This window comes from Columba livia, chromosome 3 (assembly GCF_036013475.1).
Source record: "Columba livia isolate bColLiv1 breed racing homer chromosome 3, bColLiv1.pat.W.v2, whole genome shotgun sequence".
NCBI lineage: Eukaryota > Metazoa > Chordata > Aves > Columbiformes > Columbidae > Columba > Columba livia.
In genome coordinates, this window is record NC_088604.1 from 121,010,187 (window position 1) to 121,029,143 (window position 18,957).

Below are 18,957 nucleotides of genomic sequence, written 5' to 3' on the forward strand. Positions count from 1 at the left end.
TACCGCCTGTGGTGTTGGCACGCTGGCAGCTCGAGGATCCCGCGGGCTAAAACTGGTTTTAGTACAGGCGCATGGTAGTTGGGTTGTGAACTAACCTTGCGCCGAGCCCGGATCAGCCTCTGGTTTGGAGAGAGTCGGAGACAATCGACGTCGCTGTGAGAAATGTCGCGCATGTTCTTTAATTTCTGAAGATTTTGCATGCGAGAGCACAACTGTCCTCAAAGCCTCTCTTGTGTCGCCTTTTGGGTTGATTTTATCCAGAAGAATGCGATATATTGGCAATAAAACCTGCCGGCTGCTCAGTCGCCATCTGCTTCCCGCCCGCTTGGAATGGTTCTTTGCACTAAGTCTCTTCCTTGCTGGACCTTTCTCTTTGTTCCTTGGCCCAGATAATGCTTGTGGCTGCGACAATGTAGTATTTGTGATCACAAATTCTGCGGGTTTGGGGTTTTGTGCAAGAATTGGAGAGTCTCGCTTGGGTGAGCGGAGGGAAGCTGCTGATTTCCACGTGCGCCAAGCGCGGCAGAGGAGACACCGCTGGAGGCAATAATGCCTTTCTTTTGCCTTCCAGAGTATAAATTGTATTAGTTTTGTGATATTTTTAATTGCGCTCGCTCAAAATAGTTGAAAACTGGGTAACAGTCATGAAACTTGTTATTTTGGAGTCATCTGTTAGTCCTGTGTGTTCTTACTACTTCATCTGGTGGTGAGCTTGGCTGTGCAGAAATCAGCGGGGAAAAATAGGAATGGTTTGGAAATAGCACGCGGGTTTATAGGGAAACAAAAGAGACAAAGTGACAGTGCTGAAGCCATCTCAGTGTTTGTGATACAAGACAGTGATTTAGCTTGGAGAAAAAGGACAAAGGAGGAGGGGGAGTGATCTGGAAGGGGCAGCTGGCCCGTGCAGCCGCTTGTCTCTGTGTAACCGCCTTTCTCCCTCTCCGCAGGCCCGGCCGGTCTAGGAGCTCGGCGGTGGAGCCTGGACGTGGAGAGCAGGAGCAGGAGCAGCCGTGTCCTGGGTGCCCTGGAGCCAGGGGGTGAGTGAGCAACAGCGCTGAGCGTTTTACCCGCGGGAAAAGAGAGATGTGGGGAGAAAAGTCTCATTTCTCTGCAGGATCAGGGGCAGCAGGGGAGTCAGAACACTCCCTGCTCCTGCTGCCTCTGGAGAGGTGACAGGAAAACACCCCTTAGTTGTCTTCATTCCATTCTTTCTTCAGCTTTTGTAGCGCGTGTCACCCTCCGAGTTTGTATGTTGTGTATGAGCCCCAGCCCAGCACTGGCTCTTGTGCAGGATTCTGTACCTCTGGCTGCCCTTCCCGGGCGGTTTTTAGGATGGCCACCCCTAGGAGCAGAGGTGGCGGCTGCTAAAAGGCGATGCGTACCAAAAAGACCCATGACCCCGCTTGGTGGCCGTTGATTCAAGAGCAGTGGTTTCCGAGCGTCCCTAATTGCGTGTCCTTTGGCGGGTTTTGTGCGCTCGGGCGGTCGGCGGTTCCCGTTCCTGCGCCGTGGCCGTCAGGGTGGGCTCAGCCCGCGCCCCAGTTCTGCGCAGCCCCAGTTCATCCCTGTCGGAGCTCACAGACTCCTCAGCTCTGTGCCGCAAGAGGTTTTTCCTCCACCACATGCAAAAAGCAGCTAATTCTTCTTCTTCAGAGCCAGGCGGGGGCTGTCGCAAGCCCTGGCAGGCAAAACATTTGCATGCTTTAATATATTGTATGTGAACTCATTTGAAATATCATAAATTATATAGAAGTCTGAATGTATCGATGTGTGTGTGACCAATGTGGCATCTCTGCCTGTTAATGCTTAAAAAGCCACTTGAAGTGCTTAAAAGTGCTTTAAAAACACCTGCTGAGAGACAGAGAATAGGAATGCAATATAGTTAATTAATAAGCAGGGAAATTGCCAAAGGGAAAAAGCCAGGTCATAAGGACTTGAATCGAGACAACAAAGATACAAAAATGGCTGGTTACTACTGTCTGATATCAGCAAAGTCAAAAATGGACACACAAATTTGTAACAGTGTGGGAAATTAAGCACGGGAGGAGCTTTTCCACTCTTGTGGTTGATTTTCCATCAAATAGGATTCTATTTAAAAAGACAACGTGCCGGGGGTCAGCAGAAGCTGTAGGATTATATGGGAGGCTGAGGCACGTGGTGAAGAACCGCGGCAGTGCAGAGGCTGGTTGTATCTGCACATTTCCCGAGCGCTTGCAGCCAAAGTCTCACAAACTATTTACGGTTGGATTGACCGGTTGTCACTGGCAGCTTCAAGGGAAGTGCTGGGAGGTTTGATCCAAGCTCGGGGCTCAGACTGGCGTGGGCTGTTCCCTCATAAAGGCCTCCAAGAAGAGGCTGGCCAAATGGAATGGGAAGCGGCGCAGCTCAAGGTGACTGGGGTGTTCTCTTAGCAGTGACAGAGCATGTTCAGCGCCTGGAAAGACGCGCAGTGGGCTTTGGAAGCACACCAGAAAAGCACGCGATAAAAAGGTGACAGCAGGTTCGCTCCCGGCTGCAGGAGCCCCCGCAGCGGGGACTCGCCTCCAAAACCTCCAGCGTTCACTTACTTTGACACACGCCGCCTCGGCTGCCTTCAGAACGTGCAGAACCGCTTGCAGGAGGTTGCGCGCGTTGCTGACGAGCAGCTCGGAGGAGGACTTGCTGTCGGCGGTCACCGCTTTCACCCTGAAAAGACATTTGAAAGGATTCTACTGGGAGAGCAAGCCCTGTGTGGCCAGTTATCCCCAAACCAGAACTGTAACCGATGCAAGAGGGACCTCGAGCCCAGTGGTGCGCACATCTGGAGAAGGGGCCGGCAGCCGGGGGAGGTTACCTGGCCACCATGCCCAGCTGGCTGCTGAGGGTGTGGGTGTGCTCGGCGGCGCACAGCAGCTCTGCGCGGCACCGGGCGTCGGGGCAGTGCTTGGCCACCGCGCGCCCAAATTTAACGAACGCCTGCCCGTCGGAAGCGATTTGCCTGGCGCAGGAGATGAGCTGGTCCTTGCTCTAGAACAAAAAGAGAATTGAATGCATTTGGGGAGAGGAGGAGGAAAAAAAAAAGACCATTTTTCCTGCAAGGCAGGGGAGTGTCCAGGAATCCCAGGAACATTCTGAAACAGGGAAAGGGCTGGACACCAGGGTCACTTCTCATCCAGGGGAAGAAATTCGTGGTGCTTTGGACAAATGCAGCGGGTGCCACTTGTACAAGAGGGAGTAATGCAGGGGTCTGAGCAGCCCTGTCGCTGCCTCTGAGCACACTTTTGAGCAAAAAAGATTGCTTTTATGCCTATGAAAGTGCTGGGGCGGTGGGGGTGGAACGCTCCGTACCACGATGGGGCCTTTCCTCCTGAGGAACTGGGTCATGTGCAGCATCCTTGTTGCCATCTCCTTGGTGACCTGGGACATCTTGTCACCGTCTTCCCTCTCATATTTTGCAGGGCCACTGGCAAGGGAGATGCTGGGAGGATCATTCTGCTGCAGAGACAAGAACCAAACAGATGTGAAGGCTGCAGCGTGTGGAGGTGCCGATGCCGAGGTCGTTTTTGGTGAGTGAAGGAGAGCAAAAGCCACCGGCCACCTCTCTGGGTCCACCTGCTGTCCCAGCCAGCCCCTCTTTTCACCCACAGCGGCACCATCGTGTCCCAGGGCCCTGGCGCAGCACCTGCTGGAGCTGTGGCGTGCGCTGGCAGTGCCGGCAGCTCAGGTTGTGATTAAGTGTTGCAAGCGGCGGTCTGGGCGGTGTTGCTGACACCTCCGCCAGCTCCCAGCACCAGCGGTTGTTGTGGGAGCTGCTGGTGCTCCCAAGGGTGCTATGGGGAGCTGAGCTGCACAGGGATGCTGTTTTGGGGAGGGAGAGCAGCGCAGAAACAGCCTGTGGAGATGGGGTTACTGGTGCGGGAGCGCTGGTCAGATCAGATATCCAGAGCTCAGCGGAACGGGGCAGCCAGGAACCCGATCGCACCTTGAAGGTGGCCCAGGGGTTGGACTGGTGACCTCCAGAGGTCCCTGCCAGCGTCACTTAGCGCTCCGTGCTGTGGGTGACAGCGCTGACAGCTCTCATCATCACCCTGCAGGAAGAATTAAAGGGAAAAACCTGCTATACCATTTCACGGGCCTCCTGGGCAGCTCCACGTCCTCTGCTCCCGCTTGGGCAGGTTCCTGCCACCCTGAGGTGGCTCAGAGCTGGTGACATCTCGGCCGTGCTGCCGCGTGGCCTCAGGCAGTGGTGGTCCCCTGCGTTGCACAGGCACTGGCCGATGAGCTGCAGGATGTGTCCCCTGGGGCCGCGGGTGGCGCGCAGCTGTGTCAGCAGGTAGTGCGCCATCGCTGCCCAGTACCACAGCGTGCTGGCCAGGCGGGGGTGGCCTTTGTCCCCATGGCTCTGCAGGAGCCACCTGGCGCTGCCCACGGCCTCGGACGTGAGGAGCAGGAGGTGCTCTGCCACGGAGAGCAGTTTCTCCTGCGAGTGCAGCTCCTCAGTGTCTCTGAGGGTGGTTTTGACCCGTTGAATGTTGGTCATCAGCCGGCTTGCCTTCTCTTCAAAGGCATCTTTTCTCCTCTCGCTGTCCTCATGAGGGAGCAGGGACAGGGCTGGCTCGATGACATCCCGGATGACCCGCAGCTGTTGGGCGTTGACGTTCTCCAGGTGGAGCAGCAAGGCCTTGGCCCTGAGCGCCAGGTCTCTCTGCAGGAGCTCCCAGCGAACGGTCAAGCTGGCCCTGGGCAGCGGGGAGAGCGAGAGCGTGCTGGAGGCGTCCAGCAGCGCTTCCACCAGCACCTCCACCTCCTCCCGCAGCGCCAGGATCTCGCTGCGGCCGCGCTCCTCGGGGCAGGACAAGGCAGAGAGCCGGGCGGCCTCCTGCAGCCGCAGGGAGATCTCGGACACGGCGGCCAAGAGGCTCTGCGAGCAAAGCTTGTTGTGCACGGCGCTGCTGAGCTCCCCCAGGAGCAGGACGTCCCCGCCGATGAAGCGATCCAGGGCGCGCAGCAGGACGTGTGTGCTGACGGCCCAGCGCACACAGCGCAGCTCCAGGCCGGCCTTGCCCAGCCCGCAGGAGCCCTCGCAGGACGCTGCTTTCTCCAGTAACGCTTCAGCGGTCATCTGAGCACGCGAAAACTTGGCTTGCACCTCTAGAAAGGTCTCCCAGACATCGGGGGAGATGAGATTTCCCTTGCTACAGGCCACGCTTGCAACGTCTCCTGCAAACTGAACCGTTCCTGCTAAAGCTGTCATGGTTTCCTCTAAAGCCTGTTTGCCGTGCACAAAGTCAGCAGACAAGAAAAAGCCAAATACTTGCTGGGCCAGGCTGTACCAAGGGCCTGCCACAGCTGCCAGGCACTCCTTGGTCTCGCGGATCCTTTCGGAGAGCGTGAGCGCCGTTTGGAAAAGGCCGCTTGGGGCACGGAGCTGCCGCGGGGCCGTTTCCTTGGCCAGGCTGATGATGTGCGGCGTCAGCGACACAATCGTCTGGTGCTGCCCCAGCGCCTGCGTCTGCGGAGGCTCAGCCACAGGCAGCGCGTCCTTCGCCGCAGCGACGCAGCCGCCGGAGAGTTCCAGCAAAGCGGAGCAAGCGGCGTCGACAGCTGCCGTATCGTGAGTTCGTGTCGCTGCCAGGAGAGCCGCGATGACAGGGTGCACGTCTTCTTGCCGTGGAGCGACATCCGGGTGGAAACCACCTGGTCGTGAAGGCAGAGGACTTGGGATGTCTTCCTGCACCACAGCCTCACCCGTGATGGTTTTTAGCCCAGCACACCCTGGGCTGAGTTCAGGCCCCTTCGCGGCGTCAGCGCTTCGCACTCGTGCCCGCAGAGGGCTGAGGATGTCGGGGTGGTTGGTCCCGTCCAGCCCGTCACACACACGGCGAGCAGCGTCCACCAGGCCACTCGCTGCCCTGGAGAAGACGTCCCCGGTTTGGAGGCAGGAGGGTCCCTCTGGACAACAGGCCGCGACCGCTTCCAGCTCGGGGATGGAGCTGGCCAGTTGCCTGACCCAAACCAGCAAACCGTTCCTGAAAACGGGGTCTGTGGCTCTGTCCACGTGCCGGGCGGTGGCTCCCACCACCCACCGCGCCCAGCTGCAGAGGTGAGCCGCGTGCCGCCGCAACACCTCGTGGTCCCGGCGTTCCCAGGCCGCGTCACACCGTTCCCTGTCCTTGGCCATTTCCCGGACGGAGAGCTCCAGGAGTTCACGCACACCGACCGTCTCCTCAAAGCAGCGCAGGAGACCTTCCCTCGCTCCAGCCCACGCGCGGTACAAGGAGCGCAGCCGCTCGGCAGCGCTCGCCTGCGACGTGTCTCTGCTCATTTCTGCCAGCAGCGCAGGGAGACGGGCGAGGAGGCTCTGCAGATAATTCACCCCCTCCCCGATTTCTCTGGCCGTTTGGGTTTTGGCGCACCTGGCCAGAACAAAGTCTGTCACTCTGAGCATCCGCTGGGCATGCGTGAAGAACGTGGCAGTGAGGGGCTGAAGCTGCTTTAAAAATCCTCCTGGTCCTGCTGGAAAGCAGCCCGTGGCAGTGAGGTGGAGGGCAGCTTCAACCAACGGCCTCAGGGGCTCCTCGCCCCCAAAGGTGTCGAGGATTTGGCACAGGGTAGCCGTGAGCGCTGCCCGGTCGAGGGTCTCCAGCTCCTCCCTCATGCTGCGCCGTTCCTTCTCCAGGCTGCTCTCCCCTGCCCGTCCCTCCTGCTGCCCTGTGTGGCTGCAGATGCTTTTTCTCAGCTGCAGGAGAACCCAGCAACGTTTTACCAGCTCCAGCTTCAGATCTGCCCTGGACGCGTCTGCCAGAAGCACGCAGTAGAAAACCACGGCGTCCACGTGAGCGCTGAGCTCGCTGCCGGAGCGGCGCCGGGGCCGCGGGTGGGAGAGCAGAGCCAGCAGCTCGCTCACGTGCTGGGAGAAGGTCCCGGCTCTGTCCCGCGGCTCCGTGGTGCCGACAAGCAGGGAAACGAGCTCTTTGATGGTTCTCTCCGTCAGCTGGAAAGCTGAGTCCTTGGAGAGCTTGACTCGCCGATCCCAGGAGCATTTCAGGTCGCTGCGCTTGGCTGCGTGGAGCAGAGGAACGCACTTCTGAAGGAGCTGCAGGTTTCGGGCCAAGCTCTTCTGTCGAGGACAGTCTCCCAGTTCCTCGAGGCGCTTTGCTGTCAGATTGCCCAGCAGCAGCAGAGCCTCGGAAAAGGCGCGGAACGCAGCCAGGAGCCCTGGCGTGTCCCCTGCGTCCCGCAGCGCGCTCAGGCGCTCCAGCAGCCAGCTGGCAGCCTCGGTTACCCTCCTCGCCCCAGCAGCGTCCTCAATCCGAAGGATCTAGGCAGAAAACAGTCAAACAACTGGTCAGAGCGGCTAAGAATCCCTGTTCCCTATTTCTCGAGATGACACTCGAGCCGTGTTTTGCTCAGCAGACCGGGTGCGGAAACCACCGGCGCGGGGCAGTTTGTACCTTGACAGTCTGTGCGAGGAGCCTCTTTGCCGCCGCAGCCAGCTGCTCCCGGTGCCGCGGGCTGTGCGGCCGCCCCTGCAGCTCGCCGGCCGCCAGCAGCACCCGCCGGCCCGCCAGGACCAGCGACTCGGCCGCCGGACGCGTCTCCTCCTCGCACACCTCGTCGCCGGACTCCTGGGCCAGCCTGGAACAGAAGCCGCTGGGCTCAGCTTTACCATCCGGGGAAGAATGTGCCAGGCTCGGGCTTTATCGCAACAGTTAGCCGTGCCAGACCTGAACTGGGCTTGAAGTGGCTTTAGCTGCGTTTGCAAACTGGTTCAGAGCCTTCCCAGCGGCCGTGGTTCGCTTGGAGCCAGGGCAGAGCAGCACCGTCACCCAGGGGCCAGCGCCCGGGCTGCGGATTTCAGCTCAAATTATACTGAAACATTCAGTAAATTCGCTGATGAGTTCAGTCAGTTGTCCCGACTGTGGCTTTAAGGCGTTTTTACCTGAATCTTTGCTGTTTGAGGTGTTGCTGACTTTGCCCCGTCCCTTCCAAGCATGGACCCATGTTTGTCCCATCTCCCTAATTCTGTTGCCCATCCCTTTCTCCATCCCTGCCTGTTCCTTTGCCGCTCTCCCCGCTCCTTCCCCCCCAAAACCTGCCCAGGAAACACCCAACAAACCCACCTTCTTGCCACAGCAGCGAGTTCTTCGGTAGCTTGGGCTAATTTCTCTGCGTTCTCGCGCAGGTTGGGCAGAGCCTGGCAAATCCCGCGTCCCGGCTGCAGGGCGAGGAGCAGGTGGCAGAGCTGCGCGGCCATGGGGCTCAGGATCCTTCGCCTCGCTGGGTCGTCCATCAGCCCGAGGTCCTGCAGGTGAAAAGGCTCCATGTGTCCTGCCTGGAACGGGGACGCTTTGGGGTCCTTTGGGTAGAACGGGGATGGGGTGAGCGGTGAGACGTGACGGGGGTGGCGTTACCTCGGACACGGGGTGCTCCTGGGCAGGGCTGTGAGCCCAGGGCGGGATTAATTACACCTTAATTACCCTAGTGGAAGGCAGCGCCTGCTGCTGGGCTGCGGTGCTTGGGAAGCGCGGGGGGCTCTCTCCTGCTCCCCCCATAGCTTTCCAGGCCGGGGGCGTTTTTGGGGGGCTGGGAGCCGCCTCTCCCCGTCCCGGGTGTCCCGTCCCGGGTGTCCCGTCCCGGGTGTCCCGTCCCGCGGTGTCCCGTCCCGGGTGTCCCCTCCGGTGTCCGCAGGGCGCTGGCCGGGGGTGTCGGTGTGACAGGCCGCGGATGCGCTAGTGTCGCCATGGAGACGGTCGCAGTGTGATGACGTCATTGCGGCGCGCCGGGCGCGGGGCACGCCGGGAGCTGTAGTCCGTTGGAGCCGCAGCCGGGGGAGCGGGTTAATTAATTAATTAGTTAATTAACCCCGGACCGGGCTAGTCCAGGTGCCGGCTGCTCGCAGGGGCTCCGGCCCGGCCCTCCCTGCCCGCTGACCCCCTGGTGCGCCCCCAGGCGCCACCCTGCCCGGGCTGTGGGGGGACCCCGCGCTCCCGCCTCGGAAACTGAGGGAATAGAGGGTCCCTCCCAAAGCCAGGCCTGCCCTAGACCCAGGCTCCCGCCTTGGCCTTGCTTTGGCCTTTGGTTCAGCGGCTGGTGCAGCTTTACGTGGTAAAAAATAGAGATTTAACCCTTTTCCTTCTCCCCTGGGCGTTCGGGCTGTGTGACGTTTGTAATCCCCGTTGGGGGGGACAGGAGATAAAACAGCCCCGTTTTCTGCCCGTTCCCCTGCCTTGTGTGCCCCCTCAGTGCAGCATGTCCGCTGGGAGCCGGGACCCTGCTGGAAACCCGCGTGGGCTGAAGCGATTCCACAGGAACTCGGGGATGCTGCAGGTTCCACGACGCTGGAGAGAAACCCCCAGGTGTGTGTCATTGTGCAACGTGCAGCTGCACCGTGAATCGTGCAACATGCACTTCACAGTATCACAGTATGTTTGGGATTGGAAGGGACTTCAAAAGCCCATCCAGTGCAATCCCCCCATGGAGCAGGAACACCCAGATGAGGTTACACAGGAAGGTGTCCAGGCGGGTTGGAATGTCTGCACAGAAGGAGACTCCACAACCTCCCTGGGCAGCCTGGGCCAGGCTCTGCCACCCTCACTGAGAAGTTTCTTCTCAAATTTAAGTGGAACCTTTCGTGTTCCAGCTTGATCCCGTTACCCCTTGTCCTATCATTGTTTGCCACCGAGAAGAGCCTGGCTCCATCCTCATGGCACTCACCCTTTATATATCTGTAAACATGAATGAGTCCCCCCTCAGTGTCCTCTTGTCCAGCTCCAGAGCCCCAGCTCCCTCAGCCTTTCCTCACACGGGAGATGCTCCACTCCCTTCAGCATCTTGGTGGCTGCACTGGACTCTCTCCAGCAGTTCCCTGTCCTGCTGGAACTGAGGGGCACAACTGGACACAATATTCCAGGTGTGGTCTCCCCATGGCAGAGCAGAGGGGCAGGAGAACCTCTCTGACCTACTGACCACCCCCTTCTAACCCACCCCAGGTACCATTGGCTTCCTGGCCACAAGGGCCCAGTGCTGGCTCATGGTCACCCTGCTGTCCACCAGGACCCCCAGGTCCCTTTCTCCTACACTGCTCTCTAATACGTAATTTCCCAACCTATACTGGAACCTGGGGTTGTTCTGCCCAGATGCAGGACTCTACACTTTCCCTTGTTCTATTTCATTAGGTTATTCCCCGCCCAACTCTCCAGCCTGCATTGTGAATCGTGCAACGTGCAACTCGCATTTGCAACATGAATTGTACACTATCATGCAGCGTGCAACTTGAATTGTGCAACGTGCCTTTGCGACGTGAATCCTGCAATGTGCAATATGAATTGTGCAAAGTGCAACGTGCATTTGCGACGTGAATCGTGAAATCTGCAGCATGAATCATGCACTATGTGTCGTGCAGTGTGCAACGAGTTGTGCAACACGCGTCTTGCAACGTGAATTGTGCAATTTGCATTTGCAACGTGAATCCTGCAACGTGCAACGTGAATCCTGCAACGTGCAACATGAATCCTACAACGTGCAACATGAATCCTACAACGTGCAACGTGCATTTGCAACACGAATCGTGCAATTTGCAGTGGGAATCGTGCACCATCACGCAACGTGCAAATGAATTGTGCGACGTGCAAATGAATTGTGCAACGTGCATTTGCAACATGAATCCTGCAGTGTGCAACATGAATCGTGCAACATGCATTTGCAACAGGAATCGTGCCATTTCCAGCATGAATCATGCACTATGTGTCGTGCAGTGTGCAACGAGTTGTGCAACACGCATCTTGCAAAGTGAATTGTGCAACGTGCATTTGCAACGTGAATCCTGCAACGTGCAACATGAATCCTACAACGTGCAACATGAATCCTACAATGTGCAACGTGCATTTGCAACACGAATTGTGCAATTTGCAGTGGGAATCGTGCACCATCACGCAACGTGCAAATGAATTGTGCAACGTGCAAATGAATTGTGCGACATGCAAATGAATTGTGCGATGTGCATTTGCAACACGAATTGTGCAATTTGCAGTGGGAATCGTGCACTATCACGCGACTTGCAAATGAATTGTGCGATGTGCAGATGAATTGTGCGACGTGCAAATGAATTGTGCGACGTGCAAATGAATTGTGCGATGTGCATTTGCAACGTGAATCCTACAGCGTGCGACATGAATCGTGCAACACGCATCTGCCACGTGAATCGTGCCGTTTGCGGCGTGAATCATGCCCTACCATGCAGCGTGCGACGGGAATCGTGCCGTGCCCGTTTGTAACGTGAATCGTACAAGGCGCACCGGGAGTCGCGCACCGGGAGCGGCGCGGTGTGCCGCCTGCGTCACGCGCTGAGCCTTGCGCAGTGCGCGGCCGTGCAGCGCGGGTTGTGCGGCGCGCAGCATCTCGCAACGCTGCGCAGGCCCCGCCCCCGCGGTGCAGCGGACCAGGAGGAGGAGGAGGAGGAGGAGGAAGAGCAGCAGCAGCAGCAGCAGCAGCAGCAGCGGAGGCCGGGGCGCCATGGACAGCGCGGGGAAGGAGCGGGAGGCCGTGCAGCTGATGGCGGAGGCGGAGAAGCGGGTGAAGGGCTCGCACTCCTTCCTGCGGGGGCTCTTCGGGTGAGCACGACAACGGGGCGCGAAATGGGGGGTACACGGGCTGCAGAACGGGGGGTGCACGGGATGCACAACGCGGCTTTTCCCCCCCTCCACCCCGGGTGTCCCCGGTGCTGCCCGTGGCTCCTTTGCATTGCGGCTTTTTGCTCAAAATTCATTTTTCCTGGTGATGCGTGAGCTGCACCCGGAAGGATTTTGCAAAACAAGCAGCTTTGCCCACCCCAATCATGTCTATTATTATTATTATTATTATTATTATTATTATTATTATTATTATTATTATTATTATTATTATTATTATTAAGACATTGATGGCGCGATGCTGTGCGGAGGCCTCGGGTGTTTCCTAAACACCAGGCTGGAAAAAATCTGGTGCCCGCAGCGCTAAAAACCCGAAGTTTTAAAAATAAATCATCCCCCCCCCGCCCCCAAGCAGCAGATTAATGGGGCAGGGCCGCGTTCCTGGGGCCTAATCCGGACAGCGAATTGCCGAAAATCCCCCGGGGCGGGGATTTCCAGGGGCACAATTCTCATTTTGTTGGGCTAAAAATAGGTGGGTTTTGCTTTTTAAGATGGACGAGGAGGCGGCGGGCGACTCCGCTCCGTGTCCCCCTGGGAAAGGGGGTGCCCGGGGCTTTGCTTCCCGCAAAACGCGCCTTTCAAGGGCACGGAACCCGCACCCCGGCTCAGCACGGAGATGTGAGCGGCTGCCGGGGGGAGGGAGCGAGACAAAATAAGGCGAAATGCGCTGTTTTGAGCTGCAGCGCTGCCCGGGGTCAGCTGGGCTGTGCCCCCGGGAGCTTGCGGGATCAATCCCTGCAGAAATCCGCCTTTAATTAACAATAATATTGAGCTTCTCTCTCAAATGAATCAGCCGGGTCGGGGCGCCGAGTCACGCTGCACTCGCAGCGCCGAGTCCTGATTTTGCAGCAGGTTGTCCAGAGGCTCTTTAATTTGCTTTATGCTCTCGCAGGGATGCAGTTTGTCAACCAGAGCTGCTTTTTGTGGGTGTTTTTGCTGCATGTGGCTCATGAGGTGGCCCAAAAAAGAGGGACGCAGGTCGGGGCCTCGCTCCACGCTCCAAACTTTTTAGGAATGTGGGTTTTGTGCGGCTTTCCCCCCTCTGAGCAGCACGATGCTCCCCCTGCACCTTAAAATTAGGGTGATGGGCCTCATCGAGCCTGGAGGGGGTTGTGATGTCCCCAGCCCTATTTTTGGTGCCCGTTTTGGGGGCGTTTTGTTGCTGTGTGGTATCAGGGCCTCTCTCGCTGCATTTCAGGGGCAACACGAGGGTGGAGGAGGCCTGCGAGATGTACACCCGGGCGGCCAACATGTTCAAGATCGCCAAAAACTGGAGCGGTGAGTCCAGCCCCCGCTTTTTGGGGGGATTGCTGAGTCCCCAGCACCCTCCTGTGGAGTTTTACATCCCTGTGGAGCCGCGATTCTTCTTCCCATCCCCAATTTAAATATTGGGAGGGTGGGCAAGGGGGGACCCGGGCGTTCCTGGTGTTAAATCACCCGGGGTGCAGTTTATTGTTCTAAAACGAAGCGTGCTCCTCCCGCAGCGGCGGGGAACGCGTTCTGCCAGGCGGCCAAGCTGCACATGCAGCTGCAGAGCAAACACGACTCGGCCACCAGCTTCGTGGACGCCGGCAACGCCTACAAGAAAGCGGATCCGCAAGGTGAGGGCAGCGCCGCGGGGCGGCACACGGGGGTTTGGGTCGTCGTCATCCGCGGGTCCTCGCTCCAGACCGCGCAAAACCCGCCCAAAGCGGCATCCCCGCCCCCAGGAGGAAAACAGAGAGACCTTGGTGGGGCGAGGAGGAAGGATCTGGATTCTTGACGTCTGGTGGCAAAGAGCAGGGTTGTGGCTTTGGGGATGGTTCCCCTCACCCTGCTGAGCGTTTGGGGACAAACCCACCCACCCACCGCTGTCCCCACGCTCACTCAGGGCTGATAATACCGTTTTATAAACTTACACCCCCCAGATTTCCTATAAACGGGCAGCCTGGGTGTTACAGGATCAGCGCTTTGAATTTTGAGGACGCCGCCTGCCAAGCCCGGGGTACAAGTCGTGTGTATTTGGCGCATCCTAATTTTGACGGTTCCTTGTTCCTTTTCAGCGTCAGTTCCGAGCGTTTTTGCGAAGCAGCAGTTGTTGGGTCGGGTGAATCCGCGTTAGATCTGACGTTACATCTGTGGGTTTTGGGGGTCGCGAGCGCTGAGCTCGGCAGCTTCAACTCTGATTTTTGGAAGGGGGGGAGGCCTTGTCCTGGGGGGTGTGACACCGGCTGACTGTTGTTTTTCCCGAACGCTCATGCTGCAGAGGCCATCAACTGCTTAAACGCAGCTATCGATATCTACACCGACATGGTAAGCAGCTGCCGCGGCAGCGCGGGAGCCACGCGGCGAGAGACGCGGCCAAAGACGCCGGTCGCGCTCCCTCTCCCCCCTCTCACCCACACGCCTCCGCCTCCCCCAGGGCCGCTTCACCATCGCCGCCAAGCACCACATCACCATCGCCGAGATCTACGAGGCCGAGCTGGTGGACATCGAGAAGGTAAAGCCGAGGGCGCTGCGCCCGCGTTTCTGCTGCCGGGTGATGGTTTTAGCAGCACGGGGCAATCCCCGTGCCCCTCTGAAGCGCCCGGGTGAGAAACCTTCCCCACCGAAGGGGTTTTTCACATCTGGAAAGCACTTTGGGGCAGTTTTAGTTATTTTCCGGTGCACCCAAAGGCAGCTGCTGTGACTTTGAGCTCACAGTTGAGCACCGGCCCTTTCTCGTTCCCATAAGCAAAGGCCCCGCGTGAGGATCCTGCGGCAGCTCAGTTGGCTGCACATCTTCTGCTTCAACTGCGCAACACAAATCTCTGGTTTCTAGATATTTCCTGGACAATCATTTGCTTCAGCTCCACTTCACTGGATCCCACCTGTGTTAACGACGTCCCTGCTGCTTCCGTGCGGCTGCAGTCCAGCCCTGCTGTGCCGGGGCGGTTCTGTGCGGCGATTAGTTCAGTCACGGCAAAGCCGGCAGAAACCTTGCCACGCTGCCGTGGGCTGCGTTCTGTATTGAACCTGCACGGGAGCTTGGGACGCTGGACAAGTTCGCGGTCACGTTTCCTCGTGTCCTGAGCCGCTGTTTCTGTCCACAGGCCATCGCGCACTACGAGCAGGCTGCCGACTACTACAAGGGCGAGGAGTCCAACAGGTTTGTAGAAGAGTCACGGGAGGGAAGGGCTGGGGACAGGGACGTGTCCTCGCAGGCTCCTCGCCTGCCCAGCGCTTCCAAAACGTCCTGTGGTGGCACCTTGCCCAAGTTCCGCTGTTTCCGTTGAGATTCTGGTCCGGCACTGCTCCAGGGGGCCTGTTTTGGGACAAAGGGGACACGGAGGGACCTGACACCAGGTCCCTGCTGAGCAGAAGGTCCTCGTGCCTTCCCCTGCTGCTAAAAAGAAAATTCCCCTGATTTGCAGCTTTTGGGTGCTACTTCTATATGCTCAGTAGTCCGGGTGGCGCCGGGAGGTACCAGGGCACGGGTTTGTGTTTTCCCCTGGGACACAATTAGTTTAATTAAGGCTGGGGTTGATTGCAGCTCGGCCAACAAGTGTCTGCTGAAGGTGGCGGCGTACGCGGCGCAGCTGGAGCAGTACCAGAAGGCGATCGAGATCTACGAGCAGGTGAGGACGCGCGTCGCGGCCAAAATTCCGGGGAAACGAGAAGCGGGTCAGCGTGTCGGTCTCTGCCTGAGAGCCCCGAATCTTGCTGGTTTGGGGGCTGATTCTGCCTTTACGAGACATGGTTTGCTCCTTCGCTTTTAAGAGCTGCTTTACTTACCAAACGTGGGGTTTTTTTCCCTGAATTCTGTTGTTTCTAGACTGATTACACTTTCGATCTTATTGTGGGTTTCTGACCTCGCTCAGCTTTAGTTAAAAACCCGTGGCTTCCCAACAGCTTTTTGTACAGACACAGGCATTTTTTCCATGGTTTTATTTGCGTGATAATGCTGTAATTTTAACCAGCCGTCCTGTTTTTAATTCAGTTCTTAGCGATGCGGTTTCGTTTCCCAGCTCTAATCATCCCTTTTCTTTGCGCCGAGGTCGGAACCAACACGATGGATAACCCTTTGCTCAAGTACAGCGCCAAAGAGTACTTCTTCAAAGCCGCTCTGTGCCACTTCATCGTGGACGAGCTGAACGCCAAGGTCAGTGGCCTCAGAGCCCTTATCCCAAATTTCCCGCCGCCCTCCTCATCCCCCGTTGCTGCTGCGACGCGTTTTTGCGGGGGCTGAAGCTCGAGGCGCCGTCGTGCCGGGTGAGATTTGCCGAGCGCTCGGTGCGGTTTTGGGACCAGAAGGCAAAAACGGGGATAAAAATGAAGTAGTTTTATGTGTTCTCTCTTCCAGCTCGCGCTTGAGAAGTACGAGGAGATGTTCCCCGCGTTCACAGACTCACGGGAGTGCAAGCTATTGAAAGTGAGTAGAGCCAGCATTAAAATCATAACTACATGTGAAAAACGCTGTTGGGTCACCAGGGTGTGGACTCGGCCATTTATTCCAACACTTCACAGCACGTCAGACTCACTTTGCGTTGGGTTTGAACGCGGCTTGTGCGAGTAGCTCCAGCAGAAACGATTATAATAACTTGCAAACCAAACCCAAACCTAAAGTATTTCAGTGTTGGTGGCGGGTGGTTAAGGTGCCACCTGCATGGGGTCCCCTCGCTCCTGGGGACCAGACGGGGGAATACACGGTAACAGGGATTTTCTAATTTTTGCTGGTGTTTTCCTAGAAACTGCTGGAAGCGCACGAGGAGCAGAACGCCGAGGCGTACACCGAGGCCGTAAGTGACCGCGGTTCGCTGCGCTGCGCCCGCCGACGGCACATTGTTCCTTTTTGCCTTCGTGTGCGCTGTTCAGTGACGGCGGCAGGTCCCACACTCCGGGCTTTTAAACCTCTTAGTTTGTCACTGAGAGTTAAGATCCCGCCTGGTTTTGCTCTAAACACCAAAAAAGGACCAAAGTGCTCTGTGTGGGTTTGATTGGGGTGGGGTTTGATTGTGTTTTTATTATTTTTAATCTGGGAAGACCAGCAGCTTTTAAAGACCCCCCTTGAGCTGCAGAACGCTGCTTTTGCAACTCTCGCTTGCTTTCTAATATCTCGGTTTAACCCCCTTTAATTTTTGCCCTTGGCAGGTGAAAGAATTCGACTCGATCTCGCGGTTGGACCAGTGGCTCACGACCATGCTGCTCCGCATCAAGAAGTCGATCCAGGGCGAGGGGGACGGGGACCTGAAGTGAGGCGCGGGGTGACGGCGCAGCCCTGTCGTCGCGTCGCAGCCGGGGACGCTCCGGGATCCGTGACACCACATTCCGCTTTACTTTTGTCGCTTCCGAACCCCGTGACGTGTGTGTTTCTTTAGTGTCCCGCTCTGTGTCGTGAGGAGGTGGGCAGGCGAGGAGGCGAACGCAGCACTTCAGGCAGGAATCCCGGCTTGGCTGGGTAGCTGTGACCCCCAAATCTGCACTTTCCCCCCGTATCGTTAACTTCAGCACGTCCAGGTGTTGTCTGCAGCGCACAGAATCGCTTCTGCTCTGTCGCTCTGGTGTCCCCGCTCTCTGTTTCTCAAGGGACCTGTTATTTTTTAAAGGATTGAGCTTTTTTTACCGGTGCTGGTGAAGGGCTTTGTGATTTACTCCAGCGAGCATGCGTGCGTGTCCTGCACAGCTCCGGCTGCAAACAACCCCGAGGAGGGGCTGAGGCGCCAGGACGGCGCGGTGCGGGGCCAGCCCTCCTTACCGCTCTGCCTCGCAGCTCACAGCTCATTCCCATTTTAAAATGTAAGTGTCCTCTTCCTTTTCTTGGCTCTATTTTCCCATTTCATTCCGTGCTGCGTCCCCTCCCTCCCGCCCCGAGATGACTTGACCCGAGTAAGAATCTTTTTCTACCTTTTCGTTGATTTGAACTCCGGGTTTTGTTTCTGAGCCCTTTGCTCTCGGCGGAGCCGCCTCCGTCTTGTGAGGCACAAAGGGGGTGACCGAGACACGAGGGGATCCAGGAAAACCTGGTTTGGGTGTCGGTTTTGAAAAGGTAGAGATAAAGTTTTAAAGTTCTGCGGTAATTTTAGCAATGTCTGCACCCAAGGCTTGTTTGTGCAATGCTTCACTTAATTAGAGGTGATGAAGGTACCTGTAGGCGTTGAGGACGTGCAGTTTGCTGGTGGAGCCGTCACTCGTATTTCTCTGTGCTGAAGGGATTTCCAGCTGCCCCACAGACATGGAGAGAGCGAAAAAGTTGTTAATTAATTGCTTAATTTGCACGAGCGCTGCGTCTCTTGCTGAGGCCATTGTCTCTGCTCGGATTCTGGCGGCCAAATCTTCCCTCGGGTTTGGTTTTCACCTGGGTGGTTGTTTCAGTAGAACAGGGTTCGCCTTGTTGGTCTAAGGGGTTTAGTTCTGTTGTAGTGGTACTTTATCTCCACTTACGAAAAAGAAAACCAAAAACCCGCTCCTGGCACATGCCAAATGACGTAGGTTTTGGTGTTCTGTCTTCCTGACTGCTCGCGGGTTTTCTGTAGGCGAGGGACGTCACGGGAAGGCAAAGCTGTGTGGAGCTGGCGAGGGGGGCGCGGTCGGACATCCTGCTCGCTCTTCCCTTCCTTCACTTCTGGGCCGTTTTTCGGGGCTTTGCTCCCCATCGGCCTCTGTCCACAACGAAGCGATGGCTGCCCCTCGTCCCGCCACGTCTCGCCGCTGCCCTAACGCAAACTTGGCAGAGAGATACTTCCAGTTCCATTCAGCGCGTGGTCCCGGTCTGTCTCCTGCTGAGCTGGGCGCAGAGCTCAGCCTAAATGCCAGCTAAGCCTGGATTAGCTGCAGATTTGACCTTGTTTTGGCCAAGAGGGCTCAACGCCGTAAGTGCTGCTGCCCTCAGCTGGCCTAAAAGGCACCATTTCTGTTTAATTTACCTGTTTAGTCCTGGCTTGTGTCAAGCTTTGCGCCTGGGCGAGGGTGCAGGCTGGGAGGTTTCCTGTCCGACCGCAGCGAGTCACTTACTTCAGCCTTTTCTGTTCCTTTTCCCGCTGTCAGTATTAGCGGAGCAGGAGCCCGTCCGGGGTTGCGCTCTGTCCCTGCGCTCGGGAGCGAAGACGATTAAAACAACGTTAGTTCTGTATCAGCATGTCCCCCAGTGTGTCGGTGGTAAATTGTGACAATCTGCCACTCCGCTGTACCCCCCCGTACACAACTCTCTACTATGGAAACTTATTGATGAAATGGCCTTAGCGAGAATATCATGTTTTGTGTGAATCTGTACATTATTAATAAAGTGAGAATCATGAATGTAAGGAGTGATAAAGGTTCTTTCCTGGGAAAT

At 57.3% G+C, this 18,957-nt stretch overlaps 2 protein-coding genes across 5 annotated transcripts; one reads left to right on the plus strand and one right to left on the minus strand.

Annotated features, from left to right (window-relative positions):
• Window positions 1-133: 133 nt before the first annotated feature.
• On the minus strand, window positions 134-10,176 carry LOC135579180 (uncharacterized). 4 transcript variants are annotated; one of them, XM_065059420.1, is made up of 8 exons: window positions 8,460-10,172; window positions 8,103-8,338; window positions 7,434-7,617; window positions 4,103-7,300; window positions 3,328-3,474; window positions 2,834-3,006; window positions 2,568-2,685; window positions 134-1,678 (listed from the first exon to the last, which is right to left on the minus strand). In XM_065059420.1, exons 1-8 carry the CDS (start codon window positions 8,532-8,534, stop codon window positions 1,445-1,447), a joined length of 4,365 nt encoding a protein of 1,454 aa, XP_064915492.1. In that variant the 5' UTR covers window positions 8,535-10,172; the 3' UTR covers window positions 134-1,444. The 4 variants fall into 4 exon arrangements, with proteins under 4 accessions (XP_064915492.1, XP_064915494.1, XP_064915491.1 ...); XM_065059422.1 differs by lacking the exon at window positions 134-1,678 and adding an exon at window positions 1,703-2,434 and having other exon boundaries at window positions 8,460-10,174; XM_065059419.1 differs by lacking the exon at window positions 134-1,678 and having other exon boundaries at window positions 1,703-2,685; window positions 8,460-10,176.
• Window positions 10,177-11,046: 870 nt separating this feature from the next.
• Window positions 11,047-18,928, plus strand: NAPB (NSF attachment protein beta). The gene is made up of 11 exons (XM_005513170.4): window positions 11,047-11,591; window positions 12,868-12,947; window positions 13,154-13,270; window positions 13,915-13,961; window positions 14,071-14,148; window positions 14,741-14,796; window positions 15,181-15,265; window positions 15,685-15,789; window positions 15,991-16,059; window positions 16,376-16,426; window positions 16,779-18,928. The coding sequence occupies exons 1-11, from the start codon at window positions 11,494-11,496 to the stop codon at window positions 16,881-16,883; spliced, it is 891 nt and encodes a 296-aa protein (XP_005513227.1). The 5' UTR covers window positions 11,047-11,493; the 3' UTR covers window positions 16,884-18,928.
• The last annotated feature ends 29 nt before the right edge of the window (window positions 18,929-18,957 follow it).